Source organism: Temnothorax curvispinosus, unplaced genomic scaffold (genome assembly GCF_003070985.1).
Source record: "Temnothorax curvispinosus isolate PA1 unplaced genomic scaffold, ASM307098v1 QBEX01009010.1, whole genome shotgun sequence".
Taxonomy (NCBI): Eukaryota; Metazoa; Arthropoda; class Insecta; order Hymenoptera; family Formicidae; genus Temnothorax; species Temnothorax curvispinosus.
Window position 1 is genome coordinate 103,658 of NW_020218790.1, and position 17,506 is coordinate 121,163.

The window sequence follows — 17,506 nt, forward strand, 5'->3', positions numbered from 1 at the left end:
TGCTTACTAAATAAGATAAAAGAAAAAATATTACCCATTTAATTACCCATAAGAAAATTTACGCAATCTCATACGCAAGAATTAAAAAATACGCCATATATGTTTTATAGATTTATTGAATAAAATTTAATATAATATATTAAATGCATTTATTTCGAAGAACAACGTGAAAGAGTTTCAAAGAACTAGTTGATATAGAATTTAATATTTTAAAGATTAGGATTTGAAGATTAAATAATGCGATATATCAAAAGCATATAAGAATATATACGTTAGGAAAAGCATTCTAACATACACAACACAAATATATTCTTTATATGTATTCTCTATCAACCAGTTTAGGTGAAAATCTTAATTTTTGTAAATCCTCTAGATAACTCTAGTTATTAATAGAAATATCAATCAAGCATAGTTTTTAAAGATAAACATAGCAGCGCCTTGTGCTCTTTATGCAATTATAGTTTAATAAGCTTGGAAAAATAATATAATATGCATATGTATGGGAATCCATAATTAATTCTGGAAAAGAGTACGCGTAAATTCTATATAATCCAACGCAGCTGTTATCGGTCGTTCCGACTTGGGATCTACATAAGGTTTCATACGGGCAACGCAATAATCGGCCATCTCCTTTGTGAGGTTCTGAAAAAGAAAAAAAAAACGATTAACGAATATAAATTGCATTCTTCGTGATTGTAGGAACATTGTAACTTATATTTCTGAATATTCAATAGTATTTGCAATACTTACAGCATATAATTCCTCCTTTGTGACGTACGGCCGATCTGCTGCAGTGATTGCTCGGAAAGCGTTCTCTATTTCCTCCGAGCTCTGCACGTTCTCCGTTTCCTTGCTGATCATAAACGCCATGTATTCTTGAAGCGATACATAGCCGTCTCTATTAGGATCCACGATGTCTGCGAATAATAATATCGTGTTAAAAATAGATGGTTCGAAATAATGTAATCGGAAATAACACAAGAATTAAAATCAACAAAACCTAATATGTTCTCGAATTCCGGATCGGGCTGTCCTTCTTCCATCATAGGAAGGTCATAGCCCAAAGCTCTCAGGCACGATTTAAATTCTTGATGATTCAGACGGCCACTCTTGTCCTTGTCAAAGTGCTTGAACATCATGGAGAATTCCTTTAGTGCGTCTTCAGATACACCGGACTGGTTTCGCGCTTGAATCTGCTGTTCTAAATTGTGTTGCATGCGCATTCCTAACTGATCCAACTGATCCCATTGTTGTGCCAATCCTACGGTACTGTGTTCTGTGTAACGGTTGTCGAGAATTAGATGTTCCTCTAGAATAGCTCCCAGATCTTCGATCTTCTTCAGGTCTTGACGACGTGCGCGCACTTCTTGAGTTTTTCGCTGTAAATTTGAAATATAATTTATGTATAACATATAATTATGTAATGAATATATATCTTGCATAAATTATCCTTATGATAAATGCATCTGTTTCAATTATACAAACCTTTGTAGCTTCCAGTTGCTGTTCTAAAGATCCAGATCCTTCCATCATAGATGTTCTATAAAAAAAATTAATTATTTGCATTTTTATTCCTAATTAAACAACTAGGTGATTAAATAATTCTTTCATGTCTGATGCAAACCTTGTTTCCGCAAGCCACTGATGGAAGGCATTAGCGTGCTTGGCGAATTCCTTACGCAATTTATCATTCTCCTCCTGCCGCTGTGCTTCTTTCGCAAGTTCAACATCGCGCTCCTTAATTATCTTCTGTAAGTTCTTCCAAGTATCTTCCAAAGCTTCCATCGTGAACCATGTGTATGGATTTGGTCCTACGTTGAAGCTCTTGATTTGCCTGTCAAGAGCAGCCAGGGCTTGGAAGTCGGCTTCGGCCGAAGATAAGCTAGCTTGGAACTGTGCGTGTGCCTCGCGAAGAGCACGAATCTCTTCGATACTATTACAACGCACGGGATCTGTCAGATCCTCTTCGGCATTCTCGAACCAAGAGTTGAAAGCAGACGCTTTCTTCGCGAACGTTAGATAGAGCTCTTCGATCTGCCTGAATTGATCCTGCATTCTCAACAGACGTTGTTTCCTCGAATCTGAATCGGCCAGAAGTTTCTGCCAACGAGTGATGACATCGGCATGACGTTTCTGAATGCTGGGTGTCTGATCGTGTCCGGAATCAACGAGCATTTCTTTCAATGAGGTGATATTCTGAATACCCTCGTGTTCAAAGGCATGCAAGCCAGCGTCGAAGGTCTCCTGTTTCGTGAGCAATGTCTGTACGGTAGATAAATCTCGACCAAATTCCTCGGAACGTACGTGAGTCTCTTTATCAGCGATCCATGATTCGACTACATCGGCCTTCCACATGAACTGCAAGTACGCCGAATTGTCGTTCAGTCGTGTCTTCCTGCGGGCCGCGAGAGCTCCGAGTTGCTCCAATTTGTTGCGCAATTGCGCGCATCTTTGACTGATAGCATCTGCTCGATGATTGCCAGCTTTAATCAATGTCTCGCCGGCCTCGCAGATGTCCTTGCAGCGTTCACCGTGAGCCGCGAAATCGGTTTCGAACGCATCGTGCTTCTTCAAAAGGCCTTGCACAGCGGCCATTGTATCGCCGTAATCTTCGACAGAGAGTAACTGCTGCTTTTCCGTAATCCAGGCTTCCTCCTCTTCGACCTTGGCGAGGAACTGTTGATACGTTAAGGATTCATCCAACTTCTGTCCCCTAGTGGCAGCTAATTGCTTCAATTCAGCCCACGCCTGATTAAGAAGCTTCAGACGCTGTTCGATTTCGGGTACTCCTAGATTGGAAACGTCCATCAATTTCTCTCCTGCCTCCTGGACAGCTTGGATAGCAGGTTCGTGACTACCAAGTTCGGCCTCCAATCTCTTGTGCTTCTTCTTCAAGTTCTGCACACCCGTAAGGTCACGACCATAATCATCCGATCCGACAAGAAGCTTCTTCTCCTTGATCCAAGACTCTTCGTCAGCAATATCGCGGAAGAACTGATGCAAAGTATTAGCCTCGTTGAGTCTCGCCTGTCTGTGCGCCGCTAGATTCCTGATTCGCTCATAACGTTCATTTATGCTCTGACGTTTCTCTTGAATACCAGCAGCATCGAACTGGCCGCTCTCGATCAGCGAATCAGCCTGTGCATTCATGTCCTTGATTCTTTCTTCGTGCGCCTGTATATCTGCCTCAACAAGTTGATGTTTCTTCATAAGATTTTGCACCGAAGCCAAGTCCTTGCCGGCGTCTTCGGATGTCAGCAAACTCTCGACTTCGCCGAGCCAGAAATCAAGATCCTTCACGGCAGCGATATAGGTACGCTGTTTGTTAGCTTCCTTCAGCTTCATGGACTTCTCTGTGGTCTTTTGCGTAAGGTATTCCCACTGGTCAGCGATAGACGCCAATCTTTTTTGAACTGCATCCTCCGAGCCAGCACATTGATGCTTTTCGATTAAATTGCCTCCCATAGCGAGTACCGATTGAATTCGGTCCGCATTGGCCGCTAATTCAGCTTCGAAAGCCTGATGTTTCTGATGCTTCGACTGTATGTTGGCGGGATCCTTGTAATTCTCCTCAGTTGCTAGCTGAAGTTTCTCGGCGATCCAATTTTCCATCTCGTCCGCATCTCGAGAGAACTGCTGCAGAGTCTGAGACTCGCCCAGCTTCGAGCGCTTCTCAATAAGAGCGTCCTTCAAGTGTCGCCAGCGATCCAACACTTGACATCGTCTTTCGTCGATAGGTTTAGCGGCATAATGTTCCGCAGCGATCAGTTGATCGGCCAGAGTCTGTAAGGTAGCGATCTTCTCTTCGTGAGCGTTGATTGCTTTATCAAAATCTTCGTGCTTCTTGATGAGAGCCTCGACATTGTCACTGCTGTCAACCGCGTCTGCGCTGCTGAGGAAAGCCTCCCGCGCGCTCATCCAATTTTCCGCCTGCTCGCAATCCCTGCAGAACAACTGCAATTCGAGATTCTGATCGAGTTGCATGCGTCGTTGGATCCAAGCTTTCTCTAGCTCTTGTCGAGCTTCAGCCATAGATTCGAGTTTCTCCAGTATCTCCACGCTGGCGTAATGGCTGGATTGCAACAGCTGTTGGCCGAACAATTCGAACGCCTGGAAAGTACCTGCTCTAGCATCTATCTCCATTCGGTGCTCCTATACAAAAAATAAACGAAATTTACAAAGTGGATTATGATTCGGTTTTCGAGTGTTTTATGCCAGTACGCAACTCTTTGTTTGTTATGTATGATCAAATCCATTCGGCAATAGATACTACGACAAGCAGAAAGGTAGTAATTACGCGATAAGCATTGAAAATACTCAAACTGTTAATAGGCAGTATTTTCATTGCAAAACATCGGCACAAGATCAATCAACCTCTTCTCGTAAAAAAAAAGAAAAAAAAATGAAATAAATCATCAACGAGACGAATTACGCGAAATTAATTTTTTAAACTCTCGCCAGGCAACTCCGCGACTTCCTTGATGCATGCTCAAACGTTCTTATACCTCTGGAAGTATGCCGTATCGCGCATCTATCTCTGCTCTGTGATTCTATAATTTAAATGACTTGGTGAAGGATTTGTTGAAAGATGATTGTGATGACTGTGTTTGATCATGTTATAATAGAGATTATTTTTACCTGATGACGTTCGAGCAATGCCTCGGCACCCGTGACGTCCGATGCGAGTTCTTCGGAAGCGACTAGGCCCATCATCGAGTTAATCCAGGCCATCAAATCGCGATAATCACTGAGGAAGCGTTGCAGATCGTACGAGTCCAGAAGCTTCTCCTTTCTGCTATTAGCTTTAGCCGTCAACTGAGTCCATTCTTCGTTGATCTCCTTCTGTTTAGCGTATGTTTGCTCGGCAGTTTCTGGATGCGACTGCATCAGGCGATTAGCCGTCTCATCAAGTTGCTTGATCTTGTCTCCCAAAGCCGCCAGATCTCTCTCCAGACCCTCGTGCTTGCGCTGCAAAGCTTGAACGCTGCGCAAATCCTTACCCAGATCGTCATTGTTCAGCGCCGCATCCTTTTCGCGAATCCAATCTTTGGTTTCATCGACATCACGATGGAACCGTTGCACCTCGTGAGCAGAACCAAGCTGACTGGCCCGTTCTGCCGTGAGCGTTTGCAAGCTGGTCCACTTCTCGTTCAGATCCTGAATTTGCGTCTGAATCTTCAATGCCGCTTCAGTCTGTCCGAGGCTCATCAGCTGCACAGCAATTTCATTCATCTCGGCCAAACGCACTTCGTTCGCCTTAAGATCAGCTTGAAAGTCATCGAACTTCTTCTGCATAACTTCCACCTGTTCCAGATCCTCGCCCACGTCCTGCACCTGAGCGTGATTCTCCTTGTCCTTGATCCAAGTAGCCAACTCAGCGGCTTCTCTTACCAGCACGTAAGCCTTGGCTGTTTCATTAAGTTTGTTTTGACGTTCGCGCGCCAGACGCAAGAGATCATCGTATTGCGCCTGGATCTGTGCTTGTCGCGCGGCGATCGAGCTCTGCTCTCTAGCCAAGTTCTGTTGGGACGCGCTGAGACCCGCCTCAGGTTCCACGCGCTTCACATATGCTGCCGGTACAAAACCTTGACGATCGTTTACCTCGACCTTCCACCAATCCTTGTTGTTGGAGTTGAGCAGAGTCAGAGTATCACCCTTCTTCATGGATACCTCTCGGGGAGACTTTTCAGTGTAATCGTACAGAGCCACGACACACTCCTTGCCGGTGATGTCGATCGTGGGTGTCTCTTGCTGTCTGCACGCCGCAGCTTGATCTCTTAATACCGCAATAGTGCTCGCAAACGCTTCTAGATCGCTAACCAAGGCCTCGTGTTTCTTCAGAAGAGCCTCAGAACTATCCTCATCCTTGCCGTAATCACCATTCATCACTATAGGACGTTTCTCCTTCATCCATGATTCAGCCTCGTTCGCATCGGCGAAATATTGATGCGCCTGTAAAGAGTCGTCCAAGTCATTTTTACGTTGCCGCGCCTTATCTTTCAGCTGTCCCCAGTGCTCGTCCAAAGCCGCCAGTCGCTGATTAATCTCCTCAGCCGCGAAGTGTCCCTCTTGCAACATCGTCGAACCCGCCTGGCAAACCGCGGCCACTCTCGGCTCGTGGTTGTTGATTTCCGCCAGAACAGCCTGATGCTTCTTCTGCAGATTCTGCACGCCGATCAAATCACGACCACGATTCGTGGATGCCGCGACTGGCTCTTTCTCGCGAATCCACGCTTCCTCGTCTTCGATATCTCGAAACAGTTGCTGTACCTGGAGCGAGTCCAAGAGTCGTTGTTTCCTCAAACTCATAGGACGCTGCAGAGCGGAATATCTACCTTGCAATTGATCCTGCTTAGCTTTGATGTTGTCGGCGTCAAAGTGGCCCGATGTGACAAACTGCTCGGCCGCTTGAGCGATACTATCGATTCTGTCCGCGTGAGAACCTACATCGGCTTCTAGGAGCGCATGTTTCTTCTGCAAGTTCTGGACGCTGGTTAGATCTTTACCGTAGTCTTCCGACATAAGTTGTCCCTCCACCTCCGAGAGCCACAATTCGATATCTTCTACCGTACGGTTGAACTGCTGCTGCTGGGAAGCCTCCTGTAATTTCGCGCCTTTCTTTTCGGTGGCCCGCGTTAAGCTCTCCCACAGTGTCACGATCTCATCCGAGCGAGTGCGTATGCGATCGCTAGCATAGTGACCGCTCTCGATCAATTCCTGGCCAGTGGCTACCATCTCCTCCATGCGCGTCCTATTCGCGTTTAATTCTTGCTCGAAATTCTGATGCTTCTGGACTTTACCGTTCAGATTAGTAGGATCCAAGTAATTGTCGTCAGTGGCAAACTTGAGCTTCTCATTGACCCAGCCTTTTGTTTCGTCGCAATCTCTCTCAAATTGTTGCAGCTTGTATGCATCCTCCAGGCGACGGCGTCTTTGAGCTGATTTATCGAGAAGAATAGCTCGTCTTTCCAATAGCAGCTGCCGCCGTTGTGCCACATCGTCTGCAGCATAATGTTCGCCCTCGATTAACTTTCCAGCAAATTCATCAAGCACTTTAATCTTCTCCTCTTGAGCCGCCAGAGATTTGTCAAAGTCCTCGTGTTTCTTAATAAGCGCCTCCACACTGTCGAGGGAATCTCCCAAGTCTTCGTTAGCCAGAAACGCTTCCTGTTTAGCCATCCACGCGTCAGCCTGTTCCGTGTCTCGATAGAATAGTTGCAAATCGACGCATTGCTCGTACAAGATACGCCTCTTCTCCCACAGGTTTAAAAGAGATGACTTGTCGTCGGCGAGAGAGTTCAATTTCCGTGCCACTTCCTCGGCAGCGTAATGTTTCTTTTCTAGAAGTTTATTACCAGCCAATGTGGTTGCATCAAAGCTATCAGCTCTGGCATCGATTTCTCCCTTGTGTTCTTGATGTCGGTCGACCAAGGCCTCGGCGCCGGCCACATCTTTAGCTAGCTCGTCTGCAGAAATAATGGCGCGCATATCGTTCATCCAGGACACCAAGTCGCGATAATCGGCTAAGAAACGATGCAGATAATAAGATTCGTCAAGTTTGAGTCGCCGCTCTTTCGCTTTTGCAGTAAGGCTCTCCCACAACTGTAAAATCTCGGCGCGTTTAGCTTGAATCTGCTTGGAATGATCAGCTTCGTGAATCGCAGCGAGACGATCGGCTTCGGCGCCCAGTGTATACACCTTGTCCTCCAGAGCAGCCAAGTCGCGCTCGATACCTTCGTGTTTTCGTTGCAACGTTTGCACGCTGGCAAGATCTCGTCCGAAATCGTCGGACGATAAAACAACGTCCTTCTCCGCGATCCAAGTCATGGTCTCGTCAGCGTCGCGATTGAATCTCTGGATCTCGTGCGCTCCGAAGAGCTTCTCCTGTCGCAGCGTGGCCAGTTGTTTCAGTCTCTGCCAGGATTCATTGAGTTCTTCCTTCCTGCGTAAAATGGTGTCGCGTTCGGGATGCCCGTCCAACAGCAACTTATCTGCCAGCTCGTTCACTTCCGTAACTCTGTACTCTTGACTCGCCATATCCTTCTGGAATTCGTCGAATTTTCTTTGGAGCACCTCCACGTGCTCCAAGTCGTGTCCAAACTCATCGGTCGTTACAAATGCCTCCTTGTCGTGAATCCAAAACATCACCTCGTCGCAGTGACGAATGAACTGTACGAGAACTAAAGCCTGCTGTAGCTTCAAACCCTTGTCAGCCAATCGGGACAGCAGCAACTCCCACAGGCGATGCAGTTCCTCTTTAAATAATTAAATATATTGTGTTAAAAAACAAAATTCAGTTTGTTGGATGTACAGTATATGTTCCACAATTACAATAAACATCATCTAACTTTCAGTTTATATTTAAAATAAAATAATATATTAAAACATTTTACATATTTTATATAGGTAGTTTGAGAAAAAGATCATACAAATTACTGTTCATAAAACGTCAGTTTTAGATCTTTGAATTGCTTCTTTTTACTAAAAATGAATTATTATATAATATTAGATATTATTAATATTAGATTTTCGTAATACACCAAAAACTTGGTAGCATACTTTGATAATACTCTAACCATCTCGAAAAGAAATTGACATCTCTAGTAATTAAACGTACCTAATCTCTTGCGAATGATATCGCTGGCGAAATGATGTTGCGCTATCATTTCTGAGCCGGTATTATCAAGCAGCACGATGGCGTTTGAATGAGCTGCGACTTCTGCCTCAAAGGCCTGGTGCTTCTGAATCTTCGCCTGTAGATTAGTAGGATCCTTGTAACTCTCATCGGAGGCCGCTTGGAGCTTCTCGTAGATCCATCCTTCGAGTTCGTCCGCATCTCGCTTAAAGTACTGAAAGAAAAACGCGAGGGTCAGCAACATCAAACGAAATTGCAGACGGGAGAAAAGAAGAGCACTCGGATACGTGAAAGCCTGAAAATACCTGAAAGCGACGGGAGTCCTCGAGCTTGTCCCGCTTGTTGCGCGCCTCCGACTTGAAGTTGGCATAGCGTCCCAATACCTGCTCTCGCCTCTCCTGGATGTCCTCCGGATTCTCGAGGATCTTCACCTCCTTCGGCGTAATTTGATCCATGCTTGATTGCGATCTTTAAAATAGCTTTCACCGACACTATCGTCCAAAATGGCCACAGTGGGGTGTGGCAGGATCAATTCGCTGCCAGAATCGATGAGCGAACGCCTCTCCCGCAGGCAGGGACGGGCCGATCGTCGAATGCGCGCGCGACGACGAATTGTGTCGTCGATAATACGGAAACGACGGCCAAAGGATTTCCGTGGAATTCGCTCGCAAGCTCGCGAGCTCGCCCAATTTCGTCTGCCACACTTGACGTTCCGTTCTACTCGGTTCTGCTCCTAGTACTCCTATTGGATTCTTCTGCACTCGGTCTCGGTGTACTCCCACATCCCACTCCGCGCACTTGTGATTCTTGTGAACGTTCCGGCGGCACCTCTCGTTGACTCAGTTGACTGGCACTCGGTCAATCTTCGTACCAATCACAGCGAAGATACAGCCGACCGTCTTTAGTCGGTCAGGTTATATTGGGTTATATATAACCGTTGCATCATTACGGTAAACATATCATCAATACATGTATAATAATATACATTTGTACTTAAGAACGCGGCACAATTAACGGGTCAAAAAGAGAAGAAAAGGTGAACTTGAGGACAACAAATCTCGCGAGGTCATATATTCTTTCTATATCTTTTCTACGCTTTTACTGTTCACAATTCATCGCGATATAGAAATTGATTATTTTTTGCATTTTTGTATAAGTATAATTACGGGAATGTTTTATGATCATAACTTCATCTACGGCTGTGAATCGCTGAAAGTTTTTTGTCTGCAGCAAATTAAAACATTTTATCGGTAAATTTTATCAGTTATAGGCAATTAACTTATCGACGGTAGAATTTACTTATCGACAGTGGTAGTTCATTTATTGATCACAGAGATAATAGCGAAATAAAAATTGTAAAAATCGAATTTTAAAGAGAAAAAAAATGAGATATAAGGTATATAATATTTTACTTACGAAGGAAGAAATATTTATAAAAATTATAAAAGATTGTAATTATCTACAATATGAAAGTTTTTTATTTTAAAAATTCTCACTCTCTTTCTCTCTCTCAGATAAACTTGTTATTTTCAAACGTTTCAACCATTTTATTAGTTAATAATAAAATATATAACATATAAAATCTAATAAAATAATAATAAAATGCCGCATTTTATTTTTGTGTAAATATTTTACTCTCTAATATTCTTTATAATAACGTAAACAGAATTAATTTGAGAATCGAAATATTCATTGAGTATATGGGGAATAAAGTAAAAGCGCATGAGTATATATATTATGATACAATAATCTTTTTATTAAATTTCACCTACAAACAACGAATCACAGAACGTTACATTAGAGTTCCTTACGTCAATCCATCGTGTTTTCATATATTTTACAGGTAAATAATTATGTATTTATCTCTATTATAGTAAAGTCTTATTTGTTAAAATATCTCGTAGTGTAGTGGATTGTTATGTATATGTAAATTTAATTTACCTAAAAATAGGATTTCTGTTGTAGTGTCCATTCATTGTTTATAAGTGTCCGTTATCATGTATAGAAGTGGTATACTATAGGTACTTTTGTCCATTGTACTCTGATATATCTTCTTCTTTTTATCATTAATATTATCATTAATATTATTACTATTTCCCGCCGATACATTGTATTCGAAGTACGATAAAAGTCACCACGTACCAAAGAACTTTTCGCTGATAAAATTACAAAATTCAATTCGTCACAAAAAACGATGTTAGGGCGTTATATGTAAAGGGCTTTTAAGTACCTGGACAAAGTGACGGCATTTACGATACAAATCGCTAGAACTTTTATATGCATCTTTTTTTTTGTTAGAAGGCAACACGTCTTTGTTAATACGAGAAGGCAATTTGCTTTGTATCATCGGTATATATCTGGTGTCCCGAAAACATCGGATCGATCTGACAGCACCGTGTATGGCTCGACTCGAAGGGCGTTGACTCGAGCGACAAGTGCAAAGGGACCGTTTTACAGGCATTATTGGCAGCACTGGATCACTGTTCAAATGTACTGTATATTTCGTTTTCTTTTTACGGTTTTATATCCCGAGGCTGTAATGCGACAAATCGGCCTGTGTACGCGCCTCGCGACCGACCGCGTATAGTCATCGCGCGTGATCTAACCAGACGCTCCTCGTCCATTCTTTCCTTCCACCTTCCGTCGTTTTACTTTCTCCCGCGGATATAATTATCGCATAGAGATAACCAGCGTTACGTTCTTCTTAAACGTAAATAATATTTTTGACGATTTCCTCTTTATGTACAAAAACTTAGAGCTATAGGATACACTTGCACTCGCGCGCGTCACGCGTCCCGGGGCGCCAATAAGTTAAATTTTAATCTAGAGTTACGCATTTTTTTTTTATTACGCTTCCCGTGCGTCGGGCGGGCTTCTCTGTATTGTACGTGCGACGTCTCCGATCAGTCTGAGCATACGAGACCAGCGATATAATACGTGTATATATATGTGCGTTATGACTGCGACTTTAGAAGGCTCGAGCGCAAAATCGGCACTCCCGAACGTATAAAATTCGTTCCCGATATAATGTATATAAGAACAAACAAGTAGTATAGAAAGTTTCGAAAGAGAGACGTCGCGCGAGACGGTTACAAGCGCCCTACGCGTGTCGCCGTGACGCCAAAAATCTCATAGAGACACATCAAATCTCGCTCCATTTTTACTACATAACATACAATAGATATATTTATATAATATATATAATGTTCAATAATATATATATATATTTTTTTACTAAAGGTATTCTTTATATTTATATACAGAGATAAAATCGTCCGCATTGATAATCTTTACGAATTAGTAACACTAGGTTGCTAAATAATAATTTTCTTGGACCTCGGTGTGCGTGTGTGTGTGTATGTGTATATGCATGTATATTAGCCAGCACCTTGCGTTGTTGAACCCTCAGCTCACAAATCGGAAGGGCCAATCCCTTCCGCTTATACTTAAAAAAATATAATGTGTACCCCTCCCTGAGCTCGCTCCGTGAAACTTCGAGATACGCTTCTTCATCCTTTCCCGTTCCACTACACAACTCGTCTCCTCTCCTTTCCTCTCCTCTCCGTATCGTAATCCTTTTCACAGCCCTCATTTCGTTTCGTTTTTATTATAACTTTCGTCCGTTTTCCATACATTTTCCATCTGCGCGAATCATCGCGCGTAACAATTTTCTTAGGTAACATACATAAACGTCTAATATACAATAAATAATTTGTCGCTCTTTCGAATATACAATTTTTCGCTTTCCGGTGCTTCGCGGCTTAAGTAATTTGTCCGCGGCGTTCCTCCCGCAAGGTACACCAGAATAAAATCTTTAGTTTTATCTTTCTCGACACATTAAGAACTAAATTTTGTACAAATTTCAACGAGTCGGGCGCCGTCCTGTCCCAATCCTACGCGGCACTCGGACACGCGAGAAAGAAACGCAGGATCGCAGGAGAAGGACGAGGTACTGGGTCGGGACCACCTCCGACGACATCGTCACGCGGCGCCTTAATATACATTTACATAGGTATAATACAAGGAACAAACGAAGCCGGAGAGAAAGATGGAAATAGAGAGACAAAGAGGGATCGAGAAGCAGGCAGGGAGAGTCAGACAGGAAGAGAGAAAGAGAGGGAGAAAAAAACGAAAAAGCGAAAGAGAGAACGCGTTTTACAACATCTGAGGGGTATGCCAGGTCGGCGCGTCTCGGTGGAGAAAACTGCTGAACGGCGACCCTTGGCGCGGATGAGGCCCCGCGACGAGCCCGCGACGCCGCATCAGCGACGGCAACGTCAACGACAACGGCGGTGGTCGACGTCCGCGCGGGGCCCGCGCCGAGACGCCGTGTTGTTGCTGCTGCTGCTGTTCTTCTTTCCTCTCCCTCTCGTGCCCCGCGGGACGAGCCGACTCCCTGTCTCATGCGCCCGTACAATCGATCTCGACGATGTCCTTCGGCACGTCGACGAACTGGTAGACCAGCCGCTGGCCGTCCACCTTCGCCAGGATGCCGCGCTGATAGTAATAGCGCAGCGCCCTACCCATCGTCTCGTAGTTCATGTCCGGCTTGTTCTTGTGTATGCCCCAGAGCCGCGAGACCGCCTTGCTGTCGACGAGCTTGAAGACGCCTCGCTCGCGATTCGTCCACTTGATGTAGCGCGGACAGTACTCGTGGTCCTGCAGCAGCTTGAGCAGGAATTCCCACAGGTACGTGGTCGAACCCTCGCGCGACTTCCGCTTCACCGCGGCCCCGCCCTCGCCGCCCTGCCGCGGCTTCTTCAGCTTGCTCTTCTTCGAGCGCGACGGGAAGCTGAGCTCGAGAAGGTAAAGATCGTCCGAGACCGAGCTGGTAGCCGCCTGGATCACGCTGGTCGGCACGCCGCCTGGTCCTCGCGGCGGGCTCGGGGTACAGGGGGTCGCAAACTGCCCACCCCCGCCGTACATGTTTATGTAACTGTTGTAGCTGTCGGATACTGAAAAAGAGAAAAAAGAGAGGGGCGCAATTAGAAGAAGTCTTGCGAATCATCTCTGCGTTATATCGAACCTTTATCTATATGTTATTTATATCTAGGTTTTTTTTATCTAGTCTCTTACTTTATCTATATCTAGTTTATAATGATCTATCCGACTTTTTATAACGGACGCTTGATTACAAGTTTAATGTAATGATCACTTTGTATCTTACAATTAACTTGCCTTTTTTACTCACTACGTGACAAGCGTTTAATTACGTCTCGGGGCATGTAGGACAATAACATGTGGAAGCTACTTTATCGTCAATATAAAAGAATCAATATCGCTGCATCGTAGAAATTATTTCGGCATCGCGCGACAAAGGAAGGAGAGTCCGGCCTTGAAGAGACACGCTCTAATCTCATCCCAAAAGAATCCACGACACAAAGTAACGTTATTATCTCGACTCGCGGCGAAGGGTCGGTGTCAGCGTTTATCGCGTTAGTTTTCGCACCGCGTGCCTTAAGAGTATACGTCGCAATTGAACGTGCAATCAAGTATTAATAGCCGTCGTTCGCGAAGCGGCGAAGGAGGGAAAACGTCGTTATCGCCCATCATCATTGTCGCGTCGTCGTCGTCGATTTGCCTTCGTCGTTTCCATCATCCCGAGTGATCGGCGCAAGTAGATGCTCTCGATAGCCCGCCACCTGCTTCCGCGGGTCTCACCCCGGTCTACATATAGCGCTGGATCTTTTTTCCCCGATCTCGCTCGAAGAAAACGGAAGAAACGGGTAATTATCTCGAATTCGCGATCTATGCGTCATGTGGTTTAATCGGGGATTGGATACCGCGCAATATCGATCGCGTCGATGCGATCGTACAGACGCGAATGCCCACGATCTGAGTTTGTGCCCGCGAGCATAGAGCCGTTGGTCCATGCCGTCCATGGGCGTAGGAAAACACGCCGGACGTGCGCGAGAATCCGCCGCGAGTTCCGCCTCCTAAAGAGATTTCTCCTCGAAGCGAATTTCGCATTGAAACGCAGCGGGGCGGTCTCTCCCAGAGAATCCATCAAGTTTCGGCGCTCTCACGAAAATTCAATAAGAAGTCGCTTTTTAAAAATCGAGTTTAGTCCAGAAAGTTTTATTACTTAAATAAATCCACTTGCGTGTCTGTTGGTCTCGAGCGAAATTTGTTGGCCGGAATCGTATCGGTTTTGTGCGAGAGAAAGATAAGTTTATTATTTTGGGAGGGACTATCGCGAGGAGATATTGGAGGAAATTGAAGTTTCGGAATTTGGCAAACACACATCGTCGTGGCAGATACTTGTGGGAGAATCAGTTTGAGAAAGAAACCAACATTTGGACGTACTTGCGACAGAGTACACGCGTTATGACAAAAAGTAAGGGTTTCGAAAGCATCTCTTTTACATCGGTGAATAAGCAGCAGTCAGTACGAGTTTTATACCAAAAAGAAATAAAAAATTCTTAGCCGTGTGACGTACGCGCAAATAGCGCGCCGCGTTATGTCGAAAGAAAGCGAAAGTTTCGAAGCTGCCTCGAGAGATGAATCTCGCGTTCCTTATACCGAAGATGAGTTAACCAGTGTCGCTGCGTGGCTCTCATATGGGGGGGGGGGGGAAGGAGAGAAAAAAGAAGAAAAAAGAATTCTCAGTATTTCGCATCTACGTGCACGCGACGATGAACGTTATGCTGAGAGAAAGCAAAAGTTTCGAAGCGCTGCCTGCTACGAGGCGGTGAGAAGCTCTTTTCCCCTTACGCCACTGGGTCGAGAGGAAGAGGAGACGGACCGAGATAAAGAGACGAGGAGCGAGAGAGAGACAGAGAGAAAGAGAGTTAAAGCGGAGAGTCGGAGCGCGGCGAGTGGAGCGCGCGGGAGAGCGAGCGAGAGGGGCGCACGAGACGAAGGCGGGAGGGAGGAGGAGGAGGAGGAGGAGGGAATCGGGGAACTCTGCCTGCAGTATGATAGAGGACTGACCCGAGCCAAGGTTGCACGGGTGACGCCATCAAGCTACTAGTGCATAATAGCGCCGCTCGTTCTGAGGCCGCCGCGACTGCGCTAAAATCGGAACTCGTTCTCCGGCTCCGGCCCCCTCGCGTTCCCTCCCGCCCGCCCCCCTTCGCAACCCTCCCTCCCTCCCTGTCGCCGCTTGCCGTGCCTATCCTTCCTCGTCGTCGCGTCAACCCTCTCGCTCCATCCCATCTTCCTTCGCCGTCTCCCTCTCTCGCGCCTGCATCCTTCTCTCACGTCGCGCGTTGCAGTTCCGTGGAGTCCCGCGCGCGGTTGAACGATTCCTCGGGCACTATTCGAGGTTTTCTGGTTTGCGGACCGACGAGACGGGGCGGGGAGGGGGGGGAGGACGAAGCGAGCGAGAGGAAGAGGGAGAACGGTAGAATATTTATTTGGCGGTACCCGAAGCGGCATTATTTCCTCCGGGAGTGACGGAGCTGCGAAGTAATAAGCGGTCGTTCGAAATAACGGCGTTTATATACGACACGTCACGTTTTATTGATACGTCAAAACAGTTTAATGCGAAGGTATTTAAAAATTACTCGAAACCGTCTCGAATCAAGAAGGAAGAGGTAAATAGACAGAAATAGGCGCTTTATTATGTATGCCACGAGCGAAAACCACTAAGAGTAATGAAATTTAATCACTGAAATTGAATAGAAAATAGTTGCGGGTCAAATGAAGCAAGGAACGTAAAGCGAAAGTACTAAATTCACAATGATACGTAATAAAAGGCGCACAAATATAGAGAAGAATTTATTCGATTTCTCGATAGATGTTGCATCAACACATAAATCCACTGAAACACTTTTCTGTCTTTTACCCCGACGTAACGTAACGCGACAAGGTTTCGATAACTGTAAGGGCTGCGGTATAAATAGCGCGAAAAGAAATGAAGCAAGATTCAAAAACGAAGAAAGGAAAGAGAGGGGAAGACGGGGACGAAAAACAGGAGAACGGCAGGAGAGCGAAAGATTTTCGACGTGGCTCTAAAAATACGGAGAACGCACCGTTGTTCTCAGGAAGTGCGCATATATATGTGTGTGTGCGCGGGGTAGAACACACGCGGGAGAGCGCACGAGGAAACGCGCGGCGCGCGGTGCGCGCTCGAGGAGCGAGGTGGGAGAGAGAGACGGAGAAAGTGAGAGGAAGGCGGTAGTAGCGAGAGGCCTCGGAGAGCGCGCGCGAGAAACAGCTGGAGCGGATCGTGTTTACGCGCGGTATGACTGGCTAGATGAGTCAATCGTAGACCCGTTGTCTAGGAGCGGTCGCGGTGGGGGAACTGCTCCTACTTCACTGACCTATACCACGAGCGTTGTATAGCGCAGGAAAGCACCGCTAGACTCTAGAGACGACGCATCGCCAGCCGATGAGTCTGGTGCGCCGCGCCACGCCGCGCCACGCCGAGACCGGATAGAGAGGATTCCTAGAAGTCTCGGAAATCTAGGATCGATCGGGGAACCGTGAATGGAATAGGTAGTTCGACGGTCCCGGAATATCGTTTCTTTTCCCAAACTCTCAAGCGTAAGAAATTCTTAGATTCTAGGATGCAAATTTATCCTCGGCAAAAGCGCGTGGGATCCCTGGGAACCTGTGAAGACTATGATAGGATCGAAAAACAGGCTACGATGCGCGAATAAAATGAGTTTTGAATATTTTAGGATGGGCAAACTGGAAAATTCAAGTGGGATTTTAAAGATCCTAGAAAGAAAGTAAAAAAAAAGTCTTGATAAATCGGCGATTTAAAAGCACGTTTATTCGCGATCATAAAAATGTAAAATCTACGTGAGTTACGAGAGATTCTTCACAAATATAATGTAAACGTTTATAATTTTACAGCGAGAACAAATATCTCAACTTAACTGATTACAAGTGCGATTTTAATTATTTCTACAATTATAATAA

General features: G+C 45.4%; 2 protein-coding genes across 8 annotated transcripts in view; both read right to left on the bottom strand.

Moving 5' to 3' along the window:
- Positions 1–98: 98 nt before the first annotated feature.
- LOC112458600 (spectrin alpha chain) lies at positions 99–9,431 on the bottom strand. Of its 2 annotated transcripts, XM_025022326.1 has the most exons (9): positions 8,941–9,431; positions 8,618–8,849; positions 4,639–8,255; positions 4,506–4,550; positions 1,625–4,152; positions 1,486–1,540; positions 1,001–1,379; positions 751–917; positions 99–642 (listed from the first exon to the last, which is right to left on the bottom strand). In XM_025022326.1, the coding sequence occupies exons 1-9, from the start codon at positions 9,088–9,090 to the stop codon at positions 514–516; spliced, it is 7,302 nt and encodes a 2,433-aa protein (XP_024878094.1). In that variant the 5' UTR covers positions 9,091–9,431; the 3' UTR covers positions 99–513. The 2 variants fall into 2 exon arrangements, with proteins under 2 accessions (XP_024878094.1, XP_024878093.1); XM_025022325.1 differs by lacking the exon at positions 4,506–4,550 and having other exon boundaries at positions 514–642; positions 8,941–9,090.
- Positions 9,432–10,368: 937 nt separating this feature from the next.
- The window catches only part of LOC112458587 (ecdysone-induced protein 74EF), a 187,510-nt gene continuing 180,372 nt past the window's right edge, over positions 10,369–17,506 (bottom strand). For all 6 annotated transcript variants that reach the window (XM_025022297.1, XM_025022298.1, XM_025022300.1 and 3 more), the window contains one exon: positions 10,369–13,590. In XM_025022297.1, coding sequence (XP_024878065.1) covers positions 13,037–13,590 — 554 coding nt within the window. In that variant the 3' untranslated portion in view covers positions 10,369–13,036. The remainder of the gene's footprint in view (positions 13,591–17,506) is intronic.

Coding starts and splice junctions, on each gene's coding strand:
- LOC112458600 (XM_025022326.1), bottom strand. CDS start 9,090: ATGGATCAAATTACGCCGAAGGAGGTGAAGATCCTCGAGAATCCGGAG. Junction 1,541..1,624: donor CAGTGGCTTGCGGAAACAAG/GTTTGCATCAGA, acceptor TTTTTTTTATAG/AACATCTATGATGGAAGGAT. Junction 1,380..1,485: donor AGCAACTGGAAGCTACAAAG/GTTTGTATAATT, acceptor TCAAATTTACAG/CGAAAAACTCAAGAAGTGCG.